The following is a 16,209-nucleotide window of genomic DNA, read 5'->3' on the forward strand; positions in this document are numbered from 1 at the left end:
ATTAGACCTCCCAAAATGCAACACCCCACACTCATCACAAAGCCATGTAAGTTTCAGCAATGTGAAAAATGTTGGGTTTTGGGGTAGTAATGACAGCACAATGATATTCATTGATAATTAATTACAATTTTTTTTAAACTAACAACTTCTGCAATCCACTGGTGCAATGAAACACTGAAATCCAACAGCTGCTGTCAATGAATCTACACTACTACTTCCTAGGTTGTGGTGACTTCAGCTGGGCAATCAATTAGAAATCATTTGAACTGACTATTTTGCTCCTTTTTGTATGCTATTAATCTCTCTACTTAATTGTTTCTTGCTGTATGAGGTGTAACTGGGTTTTTGAGGGTTGTACAACAGAATTACTACAGAAAACCTCTGGATCCACAAAGCTAATTTTATTTGTGGAATGTAAAATTTCTCAAATGCACATTGGAGTGTATATGTTTAGTTTTTACACACACATGTTTCCTTCACTTATTCCTGGTTTAATATAATCTTTGTTTCTTGTTCTGGACTAAGACATCACTGCTGAAGGTCCTCTTAAGTTGAAAACTGCTTCAGATGAATGATCAAAAGAAATCCTCCTAATACACAGCTTACTAATCTTGACAGGCAAACACCATTGCTTTGGTGATTGCAGACTCTGATTTTAAATGATTTGTTCCAAAATGATTCTTTGGTCACAACACTGGTTTCCATGTCACCTGTATCATCAGGTTGACTGCTTGTTTAAATGTTTCTCTTGGTGTAGCATCCAAATTTACTGTCTAAATTGTACCTTTTGTGCATTGAATTTTTTTTTCACTGAATAAAGGCCAGCACTTAATGCCTATCGTTCACTGTCCAGGGGGCAGCTAAGAATCGACCACATTTCCATTGGTCTGGAGTTGCCCGCGGGCCAGACCTGGTGAGGAGGGCAGATTTCCATCCTAAAGAACATCAGTGAACTAGTTGAGTTTTTCCAACAATTGACAATGACAATGATTTCATGGTCATTTAGATTCTTGATTCATAATAAGTTCATACAAGTATGATAGAATATTGCTAATATTAAAAGAAAAGTATTTACAGTCCAGAGTTTGCAGTAAAATCTGTCATTGCAAACATGTAAACTAAACTAGAAATTACTGGGATTGACACTGGAGCTAATTCTTGAATCCAAGGAATGAGACTCCTTAACAATTTCGGCAAAAAACAACAGCGTGAAGCAAAGATTTTTTTTTGTTGCAGATTTCCTCCACATGAGTTGAGACTTGCTTTCTTTAATATCTTATTTATCTTGACCTTTTTTGGTTTTAAAAAATAATTGAAATAAGCATATAATAAAATGTACATTTTAAAGTTGCTTCCATTGATCTAACATTATAATTCAGACTTCATTTGAATACCATGGCTCTCCAAAGCTGCCAAAATATTCTTGAAATAATTAGAGTCTGGATAACCTTGCCTGTAAAACAAGAATAAAAGATATTTTTCAGGAATTTTAATCCATATTTCCTCTGCAAATGACACATTAGTTTTGGTTTGTATCTAATTTTGAAAAGCAGCATCATCAATCAATAACCTTTATTATGTTCTAACATGCTAATAAAGTTCAATCCAATTCAATTGAGCTATTAATTCAATGTCTTATCCCCTCAAAGCCATAAATTGCTGAGTAACAAGACTTTTAAAGATCATAATGTCAGAAGTTCACTGCTGCTCTTGCATTAGCCAATATTTTCATGTTTCTGACTTCATCTCCCCCTATAACTTTCCTCAATCCGATCAGTCATTGCCTAAACTGATTTCTAACTTTACCTGTTTTAGAATTGGGCTTGTAACAGTTAGTTTGCTTTCGTGTTAGGGTTCAATTAACATCCAATATTCCCAGAAGTGTCCATGTTGAAACTCTGCTGTACTCTAGCATTTACATGTCAAAGCTGAAGGTGAGACATTCAGTTTTGTGATGAAGGGCTTTTACCCGAAACATTTTTTTTAAAAACTGCTCCTCGGATGCTGCCTGAACTGCTATGCTTTTCCAGCACTATTCTAATCTAGATTCTGGTTTCCAGCATCTGCAGTCATTGTTTTTACCTTTTTATTCAGTTTTGAGTTTGTTTAGGAATATATAAAACGTTTTTTACAGCTGTTAGCTTGAATTTTTAACTTTTTAAACTTAGTTTCAGATCCAACTGTGATCGCACAACTCCAAGCAGTTTAGTATGCTTTGCAATTTTTTGTTCAGCTGTTGAGATTGTTATGAAGTTGAAAGTGTGTACTGTACCTTTTTGAGAGTGGAAGCTAGCACAGTCCTAGAAAAGCGCAGTATGCTGAGAAACTTAAAAATATGTAACATTTGGCGGTGAAACAAATAGATGGAGCTGAGTAGCCAAGGTACAATGGCCAAATTCAAATTTGGCCGATGAGTTTCAATTATGCCCCAAGATACCAAAATCCAATCAAATTTTGATGACGTCAAACCAATGAGGCTCTGATGTTTTGGGATATATCAAATCGGATATTTTGAACAGTTGAGGAGAACTACAAAGAGCAGCCAAGCATCAACTGACTTGCTATCAGAATAGCTCTCTGAAAGGTACCTGCCCGTAAGAAATTTATCCAGCAGCAGAACAAAGACAACTCCGGACAATCGACAGTCTAAGAGGAGATTTGACACAGCTGGCTGGCTTTGAAACATGATTTTTTTTTGTAAATCTTAATTGGTTTTTGTCAGACCAGTATTGTAAGAGTAGGAGGTAAAAGACGTTATTAAGAGAAATGAGTTGTAAATAGTTGTTGTTAATTTTTTTTAAAGAGAACATTAGACAAAGTCCCAATTTTGTTCTTTTATTCTTTAATAGTGATATTTGCGACAGTTCTTTGCAACTCGAAATTTAACAGATTATGGCAGTAGGTGAGCTTTTCTGAGTCTGGTTTAAATTAGTAGTAGGGCTTAACCATCTTGTTACAAGATCCAAATGCGCACTCTAAATTTCTCTCATTATCATCTGGTCTCCCCATTTGAGATGTCCTTTTTTTATATATTGTTCATTCATGGGATTCATTGGCTGACCCAGAATTTGCCCATCTCTAACTGACCAAAGCCAGTTCAGAGTCAATGATCTTGTTTGATCTAGAGTCACATGTAGGCCAGAGCAGGTAAAGGACATGAGTGAACATCAGTTTGAGGACAAGGGTACAACAGAAACCAATTTCTGCAGTTTTGTGGGGTCTTCCAATATTCTGGTCAGGGTGGAACAGGGCCCATGATTTCTGCCTCTAACCCTGAGTGATTGTCATAAAAAGATAGTTCAATCAGCAGTAACTATATGATTGCCATGAGGTTAGTTTTTTTTAATCCAATAAGAATTTAGAATACAATTCACCATCTGCTATGATGAGATTCAAATCCATTTCCCTAGAACATTAGCCAGACTCATCCAGTCACATTACCAATGTGCCATTACCACCTTCCAGTTCCATATTCTCATCACCTCATCCGGCACTCAGTTAAGTTCTTTTATCTTTATTCTTGCATATGAGGCACTGCAAACTGTCACCCCTTGGGCAGATTCTGTCTGATCTGGGAGATAATAAGGACTGCAGATGGTGGAAGTCAAAGTTGATAAAATGGGGAACTGGAAGAGCACAGCAGGTCAGATAGAATTGGAGGAGCAGGAATGTCAGCATTTCGGGTCAGGAAATCTAGCTTCTGCGCCTCCATTCCATTCCCTTTATAGCCCATTGCGGTGGGAGAGGGTCATAAGCTCAAATACCAGTGGTGAGTGCCTCCTTTGCCTTTGTGTGTGTCTTTGAGTCATACTCTTCCTGCTCTGTCCCCCGTTTCTGATACCCAGCTGATGTTTTCTGCTGCCTTATTTCCTCTGGCCTGTTATTCTTTTTCACTTGGAACTGCTGTATGGCAACATCAAATTTGGCCTTTCCATCCTAACCAAGATTTTTGAAAAATATTTCTCCCCAAATCTAAACTCCACAATTGCATTTCCGAGATGACAGGTTTGTCCTCAGTCATGTATTCCTCTGAAACCAAACTCTTGTTGCACTTGCAGTGTTCTAGTCTCTGATCCAGCCTAGTCATTACTATTGAACCTAATGAAATCATGATCACTGTATTGCTTTTTATGTTGAGCAGTAGATCCTGGTAACAGTTCTGTTATTGGCAGGTGTACAATTCCACCTTTGACGTATTTTATTTTGCAGTGGTGCCATTACCACCCTCTTGCCTTGCACTGGAATTTTTCCCATTTACTGTGTTACTTCAACCCACCTCCTAAACACATGCCTTCCCTTCCCATACAGAATACTGAATGGCCTAGACAGAGTGGGTGTTGGAACATGTTTCCAGTGGTAGGAGAGACTAGGACCTGAGGGCGTACAGCCTTGGACTAAAAGGAAAACCTTTTAGAACAGAGACTAGGAGAAACTTCTTCAGCCAGAGAGTGATCAGTCTATGGAATTCACTGCCGCAGAAGCCTGTGGAGGCCAGGTCACTGAGTATATTTTAATAGGTGTGGCCTCCTCTATATTGGGGAGATGGGCCGCTTACTTGCGGAACGCTTCAGACCTGATGTGGCCTCCTCTATATTGGGGAGACGGGCCGCTCACTTGCGGAACGCTTCAGAGAACACCTCAGGGACGCCCGGACCAACCAACCCAACCACCCCGTGGCTCAACACTTTAACTCTCCCTCCCACTCCACCGAGGACCTGCAGGTCCTTGGACTCCTCCACCGGCAGAACATAACAACACGACGGCTGGAAGAGGAGCGCCTCATCTTCCGCCTGGGAACCCTCCAACCACAAGGGATGAACTCAGATTTCTCCAGTTTCCTCATTTCCCCTCCCCCCACCTTGTCTCAGTCGGTTCCCTTAACTCAGCACCGCCCTCCTAACCTGCAATCTTCTTCCTGACCTCTCCGCCCCCACCCCACTCCGGCCTATCACCCTCACCTTGACCTCCTTCCACCTAAGTCCCTCCTCCCTACCTTTTATCTGAGCCTGCTTGGCACACTCTCCTCATTCCTGATGAAGGGCTTATGCCCGAAACGTCGAATTTCCTGTTCCTTGGATGCTGCCTAACCTGCTGTGCTTTAACCAGCAACACATTTTCAACTGTTCTCAACCCTGTTCTGTTTTCTCCCCATAGCCCTTGATACTCATCAGATATGATTGAATAGTAAAGCAGAAATGAGGTCTTATGGTCTTCCATTCCTTTCCCTTCGTTCACTCTGCCCATTTTACAGGTTTCTAACCGTTTCAAACCTGTTGCATTGCAAATCATTTCATTCCTGGCAATTATTGATCTAAACTGCTAATACTACTCCTCTTCACAGATGCAGTCTGACCTACTATGTGTTTGCAGCGTTTTTTGTTTATATAGTACCTCAGCCCCCACCCACCAACATAGTCCTCGGATGCTGCCTGACTTGCTGTGCTTCTCCAGCTCCATTGTTTAAACTGACAGGCCACTGATTGCAGAATAAATTTGCATCTGAAACCCTTCACAATCAATGAAGCAGCTCTGAATAATAATCAAACACAGTTTTGAAAACCGGGAGAAAGTGAGGGCTGCAGAGGCTGGAGATCAGAGTCGAGGAGTGTGGTGCTGCAAAAGCGCAGCTGGTCAGACAGCATCCAAGGAGCAGCAGCGTTGACTTTTCGAGCATAAACTCTTCATCAGGAATGGGGCCCGTGACCGGCAGTGCTTTTCCAGCAGCATACTCTGACAGTTTAAAAGCAGCAATTGAAATGAATGGAGTTATTTGTAGGACAAATGTTTATTGTGTTAGAATCTCATTTCAGATGCAGAACAAGCCTTCAGTTTAGCACCTCTTCCAAAATCAAAGTTGTTCCTCTGTTGCAGCAGTCCCTCTACAATATTAAACTCCAGGCTCAGACCAGGGCATGAACTTATAATGAAATGCAGCAACTTCCACTATCATTACTGTCTGTGTGTAATGTGAAATAGTTCAATTCAAACTGATTAGGAATCGGGATTAACAAAAAAAAGTGTAGGGTTGCCCAGTCAAAAGCCACTAGCTTGCAATTGCAAGTTCTGAAGAAGGGTCACCAGATTTGAAACATTAACTCTGCTTTCTCTCCACAGACACTGTCAGATCTGCTTAGTTGCTCCAGCAATTTCTGTTTTTGTTTCAGATCTTCAGCATCTGCATTTCCTTGTCTGATTTTATTACACAGACTGAATGCAGTTTTATAAGCAACTAAAATACAGCGTCAGTACTTGTTTTGATGTTTGTTTGGAAACTGGTTTAAGTTTATCCATTGTTACACAATTTCAAATTAAAAATTGTATTTGTAGGGGCCATAACTGAATGAAATAAGATTGGGAACATATTTCAACACCAGAGTTTTGATTATTTTGAAAGTATAGTTCTCTCCAGTGTCTGATTTTTTTTAAAATAAATTTTTTTCTGAATAGACCTTTTTTAAATTGCAGTTTGAGGATGTTTGAAGTTAATCTGAAGGTATTTAATACATTAAACATGATGAAGAGAAAATGATGTAGCAGCTGGTGGCTAAATATCCGTCTTCAGTGGCAAAGATAAAATAAGAAACAACAAACAAACTGTTTAAAAGAATGGGAAACTTACTGAGACACTCCTCCAGTTGTCTTCGTTTTGTGAGGGATATCATTCCATGTCACCCGAGCCAATCCTGAGGGAACGGATACTATTTTGAAGGTCAGGCCTCTAGCAAAGGCTTCCTTTAACAACTTTAGGACCTTTCTGCCTTTCGCATTATCTGGCAAAAAGGCCTGAAAGGAACCACCTTCAAAAGGTTGTCCTGGGTTTGGATCACATTCCTTTAAAAGAGGCAACGAATGAGTACTCACAGCAGATTTTATGTTTGATGCAGTTCAGCTGAAAGATCACGGCTCGAAATATTAACTTTGCAACAAAAACTTCCAGCTCGGCGAACAGAACCACGACGAAATATTAACTCTTGCACTGACTACAGAGTTTTGGATCTGCTGAATGTTCCTAGCTTTTTCTCTCTTTTATGACAGATCACCAACACTGCAGTATTTTGCTTTTGAGGCTGATTTTTATAAGCAATAATTTAACCATCAATGTCCTGGAATTGCAAGTGTCTAGAAACTTAAGTGGACCAGTATAATTAGTATAGCTACCTGAGCATTTCAGAGGTTGTAGGTTCAATGGTCAATAATTCACCTACGTCTCCCCAAACCCTGTCCACTATTTAAAAGGCAAAAGTCAAGACTGTGATGGAATTGTGTAGCTCCAACAACGAGATGGTTAATACAATCTAAGACAAAGTAGCCAGTTTGGCCCACACCCCATTCATCATCTTAAATATTCACTCCCTCCATCAATGTTATATGATAGCAACAATGTGTACCGTGGACAATGTGCACATGGTGCTAAGCCTCGGTTAACAACAACTTCAAAGCCTGTAACTTCTGCCTCCAAGAAAACCAAGGGCAGTAGATGTGGGTACACACGTGTTCTAGATATCCGACTAGCTGTGTGTGTAAGCACGGCCTCACTGAGCATGGTCAGTACCTGCTGTGAACATTCAAAGAGACCTGCTGTTTGGTGACAGGCATTTGCCCCTGTGGGAGAGTCGAAGACCAGACGGCATAATCTCAGATTGAGAGGTTACACATTTAACAAGGTGATAAGGAGGAATTTTTTTTTCTAAGGGCTGTGAATCTATGCAATTCCTTACTGCAGAAAATGGTTGGGCCTGGGTGGTGATTATGTATATTCAAGGCTGAGACTGACATTTTAAATCCAGAATTATGCAGAAAAGGCAGAAAAGTGGAATTGTGGAATCGGTCGTGATATTGAACGGCAACGCAGATGGGTTGAATGGCCTCTCTCTGCTCCTATGTCTTATTATGCTCTTAGCTTGCCTAAGTAATCTTGAAGGGTTAATGGAATGGACAAGACATATATGTTGAAAAATGCAAGTTTTCTATTTGCTCATGGGATGTATCACTGACTATTTATTATCCATTCCTAATTGTTCAAATGGCAGTTAAGAGATGACGGCCTAGTTATCATAAAACTATTAATCCAGAGACCCAGGTAATGTTCTGAGGACCTGGGTTTGGATCCTGCCTCGGCATATTAATAATAGAATCCCTACAGTACAGAAGTGATCTGCAATAAGTCTCCAAAGAGTATCCCACTCGGACCTACCACATTCCCATAAACTCACATGGGGCTTTTAGCAATGGCCAGTCCATCTAGCCTGCACATCTTTGGGTTGTGAGAAGAAACCCAGACAGACAATGGGACAATGTGCAAACTCTGCACAGCTATCCAAGGTTGGAATCAAAGCCAGGTCTCTGCCGCTGTGAAGCAGCGGTGTCAACCACTGTGCCGTGCTGGTAGCATTTGAATTCAATAAAAATCTGGAATTGAGAATCTAACGATGACCATGAATCCATTGTCAACTGTTGGAAAAACTCCTCAGCAATTTGGTTGATTCCTGTCTTCTTGGCAATTTAGGATGGGCAATATATGCTGGCCTAGCTAAGGACGTCCTCATCCCATGAATGAATAAAAAAAATCTCAGAATCCCGACAGTGTGGAAGCACGCCCTTCGGCCTAGTGAGTCCACCCCAACCTTCTGAAGGCGCATCCCAACCTGCCCTATCCCTGTAACCTTGCATTTCCCATTTTGACCATAAGACATGGTTAAGACCATAAGACATGGAGTGGAAGTAAGGTCATTCGGCCCATCGTGTCCAATCCACCAATTAATTACGGCTGATCAACTCCACTTACCCGCATTCTCCCCGTAGCCCTTAATTCCTTGCAGGATCAAGAATTTACCAATCTCGGCCTTGAAGACATTTAACGTCCCGGCCTCCACTGCGCTCCATGGCAATGAATTCCACAGGCCCACCATGCTCTGGCTGAAGAAATGTCACCTCATTTCTTTTCTAAATTGACTCCCTCCAATTTTTAGGCTGTGCGCATGGGTCCTAGTCTCCCTGCCTAATGGAAACAAATTCCCAGTGTCCACCCTTTCTAAGCCGTGCATTATCTTGTAAGTTTCTATTAGAACTCCCCTCAACCTTCTAAACTCTAATGAATACAATCCCAGGATCTTCAGCTGTTCATCATATATTAGGCCTACCATTCCAGGGATCATCCGTGTGAATCTCCACTGGACATGCTCCAGTGCCAGTATGTCCTTCTGAGGTGTGGGGCCCAAAATTGGACACACTATTCTAAATGGAGCCTAACTAGAGCTTTATAAAGTCTCAGAAATAACTTAGCCTGCACATCTCTGGGCACTATGGGCAATTCAGCATGGCCAAGTTACCTAACTTACTCACCTTTGGACTGTGAGAGGAGGTCAGAGCACTCAGAGGAAGTGTACACCGACAGTTGTCCAAGGGTGGAACTGAATCTGGATCCCTGGCACTGTGAGGCAGAAGTGCTAATCATTGAACCAACATGCCACTCCATTGTCAACCACATTGCTGTGCGTCTGGAGTCACCTGTAAGTCAGACCAGTTAAGGATGTGGGATTTCCTTCCCTAAAGCACATTAGTGAACCAGATTGGTTTTTTTTAATGACAACTAACTGATCTAGTTTTCTCATTCCAGGTTTTTATTGAATTCATATTTCATCATCTGCCAGATTAGGATTCAAATGCATGACCTCAGAATGTTAGCCTGGTGCTATGGATTACAGACCAGTGACATCACCATTAAACCATCACCTCCTTTTTATTTCAAAAAGTAGAAATGCAGAGGTTTGTTAAATGGGGAGAGATTAGGAAATATTAATTTCCAAAGGGACCTGATTGACCTTGTTCATAAGTCATCAAGAGCTAACATACAAATGCAGCAAGCAATTAGGATTGATGTTGGTTTGTTGGCGTTTCTTAGAAGGGGATTTGAGCACAGGATTAAAGATGTCTTGTTTCTTTAAATAAATTTTCACTTTAGTTTTGACTACCAGCAGCTTAAGACAAACTGGAAGCAAACTTTGACCTAAACAATAAAGACCCACCTATTACCATAACAAGTGATTTAATTCTTCAGACTACTCACCCTTTGAATACCACTCGGAATGTCATAGGTTATTTTCAAGGTCAGGTCTCTAATAAATCCAGGTAAAGAAATGTTCAGATGTGCCAATTCCATGGTCCCCAGACACTGGTTTTCATTTTTAATTGAAGGTACGGTTTGGTGACATACTGGACAAGATGATTCCGAGATTCTGTAACATTCCTTACACAAACCATGATTACAGGCCAGCCTTAGACAGCAACCAGTTTTCTTACAGGCACTGCACAACGTGGCTGATTTGTTTAGTTCTTGTGCATCCAGTCCAATGGCTGGACTTCTGAGTTGAATCTGCTGAGAATTCCTCGACATTTTCCTTTCCTGTGATGTTGTCATGCTGTTGTTATCTTGCTGCTGTGTGGATGCATCTTGCATTCGGACTCCTGAATCTGTAGCCGCTTCACAGGTATTTGATCCATCTCTATTTTGTTGCAGCACTGACGTACTACTGTAAGAAAATACTGGTAATGACTGTGTGCCACTCTCCAGTCTATTGCTAAGCAAGCCATCTCCTCTATTGTGCCAATGGCTTTCCTTCACCAGCTTGTTGGCTGTAATCTGGAACTTATCAGGTAGCATCTTCTTTGCCTTGAATCCCTCTCCCTCTCCAATCTGCTTGCTCACCTTCTGACTTTTAGAATCCCCCACATCATGAAGAAATGAAAAACTACTGTATTCTTCAAAAGGCTTTGGTGATTTCTTCTGATCTGGAATTGGATTGTGTTCCTGCCTTGTATTTGACCCAGTGCCATTGTGCTCAATTGAATGCTTCTTCAGACTCTCCTCCTCCTCTTCCACATCTGGCTGGGAATTATAGTTCTTTCTCGGATTTCTTGCTACCTTCCTGTGACCCAAAGTTTCAATAAGTTCTCGATCTGACTCCAACGAAGAATACTCTTCCTTTGGTTTCTCACCTTTTTTCAAGCTGGTCTCATCCATGTGGTGCACTGGAGTCCTACGACCATGATAACTCTGACCCAATGATAAAGCATGTTCTGTAAATTTGCTGGGAACCTTTCCCTCTGTGTCTTTGAATGTCTCTGTATCAATGAACGAGTATGGATTAGAAGCTGCAAAGGAGACATCTGTCGAGGAGAATGGATCTTTTAACTTGAGTTTGAAAGTTTCTATAACTTTCATGCATTGTTCATACGGGGCAATAATTTTGAAACCTGTCTGTCCTCTAATGAATTTTACTTTTGCAAAGTTATTTTTCAGACTGCTATACCACTGATCTACGGCTTTCTGATTGCTCTGCTCAATTCCAAGATCTGCATATGAAATAAACTGTTGAACCAAATTCTTCATCACCAATGTGTAAAGTGACAAAATTTCCTGCTTGACAGCAATGATATTCGCTTTTTTAACTCCAGTAATGTGCACCATTGTTATATCTCCCTGGGTCTGCTCATTTATCACAACGTCAGTTTTACTGTTGATACTTCTAATGAAAGAAGCATGAATGTCTTTCAGGTAAGACCACACACCTGACTCCATTGGGATCTCTTCAGTGATATGTTCTTGTTCGACAGGTTTGCTTTTGACTATGCCCTGGAAATTGTTGCTCATGTCTCTGGAATGCCTAAATTTTACTAATTCTGAAGAGCTACTGGTCCTTCTCAGTAATGGTTTGGATGAATGAACATCTGAACCTTTGGAAGTCAAAGAGTGGAGTGTCTGCATGTTGCCTAGCAGGTCTCCCTGATGGAAGAGGGTGCCAGCTGATGTTTCAAAATGATATGGCTTGATAGGACCACAGGTTTTGTTACTCTTGGAGTACTGGAAAAACTTGTCCCCTTTATTTGTACCAACGATGGAAGAGCTTTCAAGTCCCTTGGACAGATAGTTATCACTGGCTTTGTCAGGACTCTTAAGATCCTTGGACTGAACACTTAATACTGATAAGTCTTTGACCATCTTAGTAACAGAATCTTCCCCTGTTCTTTTATGTTCAATAAACTCCCCTGTTGGACTTGTTAATGTTTGGTCAGCAGAAGTAAACATCTGATTGTCACTAATGCGGCGCTTCAGTTTTTGCCAAGTTTCTGAAGTCGAGTGATGCTTGTTATCATGTTGACTAATCTCAATACTGTGGCTTGTCAGTAAGTTATCAGCTGAACATGTCTGCTCAGGTTCTAAAGTGAGGTCATCGTCAGCTAGTCTGCTCCCTGTCTTCAAAGGACCAGTGTTTTCCGTTATACCACTGAAGGTTGGAGCCAATTTATGATCTTTTCTGACGTCTGCCTTTCGGATTCCCACTTGCACAAACACATCATTACCATCGAATTCCTGCAGAGACGGTGGTATAGTGCTGACACTAGCCTGATCACTTTCTGAATCTCTCCTCGAAGCTGGATGCTTACTGTTTTGAGATTTTGCTGAAAATTCTTCCTTGCAGTCTTGTAAGTACTTCTTAGCCAGGGAGCAATCATCTGATGTGCCTATTAGGTACAAATAGTTTTCATTTTCACTTAAATGCATTTTAGGGAATTGTACCTGGAGGCTTGCACAGATGGTCTGAAGGAGAGACACATTTGAAGTTATATCATTTTTGTAAATCTGTTCCTTACGAAGCCTAAACTCAAAGCTCTGATAGAGTTTAGAAAGGTCTTGATGTGCTTGCAACACTGATAGCTTGCTGTCTGCACAGTCAGAAGTCTCTTGCAAAATCAAGGTGGTGATGTCTTCACTGGTAACATCCAACACCTTTACATGGTACTGACAAAGAATATTTTCATAGCTGTCTTTATAAAATTTCTGAATATATTTGTAAATATCAGAATCCATCATTAAAATGTAATCTTCAATATTCCCTGTATGTTGCTCTCTGCCTTGTTGAAAGTTGGCATCTCTTTTAACATTGTCATTGTCAGAGCCTTGCGCCCCATTTTTAGATTGTAATTCTAGAAACGCCTCCTGGACACTGGAGTCTATACTTAATTTCCTCGCAAGTTTTCTGATACTGTTTGAATGACCCATGGCACTGTTTTCTGAGTGATCATATTGAAGTTGCTCAGCTTCATGAAAGCCACTGTTGGTTTGGTTGGGTTTTAAACTGAGCAAATGATGAATTTCTCCACTTAGTTCCTGTATTTGAGAAAAATTTCCAGCAACATTGCACTTATCTGCCTTCTGATCAAAACTAAACTGGACGTTACTATGTTTCTTCTGCAAATATTTCATTAATCTTTTTCCACTGAGAAGTTTTCCATAATCTATTGTCATAGAAATATGACAGATGATCTGCAAGAACATTAAAAAAAGAGAAACATTTATTGCATTCTATGACATGCAATTAGGCCCAAAGAAATGACTCTGCGTACAGGCACACTAAATTAAATAGTAACAATGGCCCGTTCTTTGGTCAAATGTTAATTCATAGGAGAATGTCCTTCTTGTAGACTCTAAATGAAGGTGGATATTTCAGAACAGAATTAAAGGAATATGAAAATGTACACAGCATTAAAAATGCGAGATAACACCAATAATATTTACCACATACAGATAGTGTTGGTATGTTTTTGCATGTAAACTGACCTCAAATTATGTCAAGTGTAAAAGTGTTAGGTGTGGATAATTGTCATCTACATCATTCCCAAGCACAGTTTGCTTTGTTTGCGTGCGTCTTAATTCTCCCACATCTTCACAACACAGCCCATATTGCCTGCTTAATTAATGCAGCCAGTTACAAGGGATCAGTAAGTGAAACTTGCACTGTGGGGTGAGAAATTGAAGTTGTCTATTATTACACATATAATGTTCATGGCAATCACTTGCTAATTAGTCTGTGTAATGTATTACATGCCATGCCGAAAAGAGGAATCGACTTCTATTCCAAGCATATGGTAAAGGTTTGGAGAGATATGGACCAAGTGCTGGCAAATGGGACTAGATTAGATTGGGATATCTATTTGGCATGGGTGATTTAGACCGAAGGGTCTGTTTCTGTGCTATACATCTCTATGACTCTACATGCAGAAGTATGAGCTACGGGCACAAAAAATGGTACTGCCTCATACTGTACACCTGGCCGACTTGTACGCTATGATCAATGGAATGCAGTATTATTAGAAATCTGAAGTGTGCAATATATTGCTGGATAGACATGAATATTTGTAATAAAATTCAATGAATGCCTACTAGTCAATCTCCTGTGGCACACTGTCCAATTCCCTTATGGTCTTCAGGGTCAAGGTGTGCTGACGTAATTCTGCCCTTGTTTTAATGTCCTTATATTCTACAACCAAGCAACTGGTGGGTAGGGTGCACAAATGAAATTTTTGATTGATTAGATGTAGATATTAAATGGCATCCTGTGTGATTTCATTTTATTTGAGTAGTTGACTGAATTTAGCAAATAAATAATTATAGCCAAATGTCCTCCTTCATGTAGCATCCTCACTGGATGAAGTTTGCTAATCATAGCTCAACCCTTAATATCACAAAGAGAAAAGGCAGGTCCCAAGAACTACCACAACCACTTCAAGCCATAAGATATATGAGCAGAAACAGGCCATTCAGCTCACTGAGTCTGCTCCACCATTCGACCATGGCTGTTATATTTCTCAACCCCATTCTCCTGCCCAGTTCCTGTAACCTTTGATCCCTGTTCTAAATCAAGGACCCAATTATCTCTTCAATACACTCAATGACATGACCCCCAAAGCTTTCTGCTGCAATGAATTCCACAGATTCACCACCCTTTGGCTGACAAAAATTCCTCCTCACCTCAGTTCTAAAGGGTTGTCCCTTCAGTCTGAGGCTGGGATTGAAAGTGCACTGTTAGTATTAAGGTGCACCACATCCTAGCTAACTGAGCCAAACGATACATCTATCTGCGTTTACATTGGAAAATGCCTATGACCACACTGTTGTATTTGCGGTGTGGAAGAAGGTAATAATTAGCATGACAAATTTTCAATGGCAGCTTGTATTGTAAGTGTGGACACAGTAATCTATAATCAAGGAACCGGTGGGAAGAGTGTGCAGATGAAAGTTTTGATTGATTAGATGTCGATATAAAATGGCACTCTTTGTGATTTCATTTTATTTGAGCACAGTTAACTGAATTTAGCAAGTAGTCCCAATACAAGATAATTTACAACTAGTATCACAATTCAGAACTATTTCCCAACAAATTATACAGAAAGACTCAGCTTCATTTCAAAAGCCACTATGTCACAGAAATCAGAAAATATTACAGTAGAGAGTATCCTGCTTCTCGTAAACATTTGAGTATATTTAATATTTATCAAATTGTTGCAATAAAAGTGTCACATTAACTGAATATATATATAAAGCCTGTGCTGAACATGTAGCATTGTGCAGCCTATAAAATATAGTTCAGAGAATTGACCTTTACGACAGACACAAGATCTAAATGTTTAGTTGACACTACACAAATGACCAGCATCAGGAAGCAACATGTTCCTAAAATATGTAAAATAAATGCTAAACTTTGAGAATATTCAAGTAAATCGTCAATTACCTGATCAACTTTGATCTCAGAACAAGCCGATTCTACTTTTAATTTGTAATGCTTCCCAGCAATTCCAAGAACATGATTTCCCACATTGAGGACCCGTTGAGCCACTGAGAAGGAACAGAGAAGTTTGGTTATCGTTAATGCTACAAGCCTATACATGTGCTGAAATTAGCAGTTATTATCACTGCAACACTGCAAAATAGGACTCTTCAAGAAAGTACTGAGTCTCTCATCAAAGGACTTTCCTTTCTTTAACAGTCAGAGTCTCACCACATCGCTCCCTCCAAAACCACCAATATTTCAGGAGCAAAGGTGACCCCCTAGAATTCTGTGCTTTGCTGCAAACTCCCCTCCTTTCAGTCTTACAGTGTTCAGAGCTAATTGCTTTCCTGACCAGGCATTCACCTGCCTCTGCTGTTTCCCTTTATCCAACTGAGTCATGACTCCTATGAGACTTTGCCACCAATCTATGCCTCCGTATAGATTCTGACCTGGCCATCGTATGTGTCCTTTCCAAGCTTATGCCAATTACATCTCCTGCATCCTTGGTGCTGTTGCAACTGAAAACACCTGACCACTCAGCTTCCTTTTGTAACCATGCCAGGAGCGAAGAACAAATTTTTTTAAGTCATTTCAAGTGCAC

General features: G+C 40.3%; 1 protein-coding gene across 4 annotated transcripts in view; it reads right to left on the reverse strand.

Moving 5' to 3' along the window:
* Positions 1–428: 428 nt before the first annotated feature.
* The window catches only part of si:busm1-163l24.3 (uncharacterized), a 32,691-nt gene continuing 16,910 nt past the window's right edge, over positions 429–16,209 (reverse strand). For 3 of the 4 annotated variants that reach the window (XM_060848937.1, XM_060848939.1, XM_060848936.1), the window contains 4 exons: positions 15,570–15,673; positions 10,067–13,324; positions 6,620–6,831; positions 429–1,453 (listed from right to left, as the gene is read on the reverse strand). In XM_060848937.1, coding sequence (XP_060704920.1) covers positions 1,369–1,453; positions 6,620–6,831; positions 10,067–13,324; positions 15,570–15,673 — 3,659 coding nt within the window. In that variant the 3' untranslated portion in view covers positions 429–1,368. The remainder of the gene's footprint in view (positions 1,454–6,619; positions 6,832–10,066; positions 13,325–15,569; positions 15,674–16,209) is intronic. The other variant, XM_060848938.1, reaches the window with a different exon arrangement.

The sequence above is a fragment of the Hemiscyllium ocellatum genome, chromosome 32, assembly GCF_020745735.1.
Source record: "Hemiscyllium ocellatum isolate sHemOce1 chromosome 32, sHemOce1.pat.X.cur, whole genome shotgun sequence".
In the NCBI taxonomy this organism is placed as follows: domain Eukaryota; kingdom Metazoa; phylum Chordata; class Chondrichthyes; order Orectolobiformes; family Hemiscylliidae; genus Hemiscyllium; species Hemiscyllium ocellatum.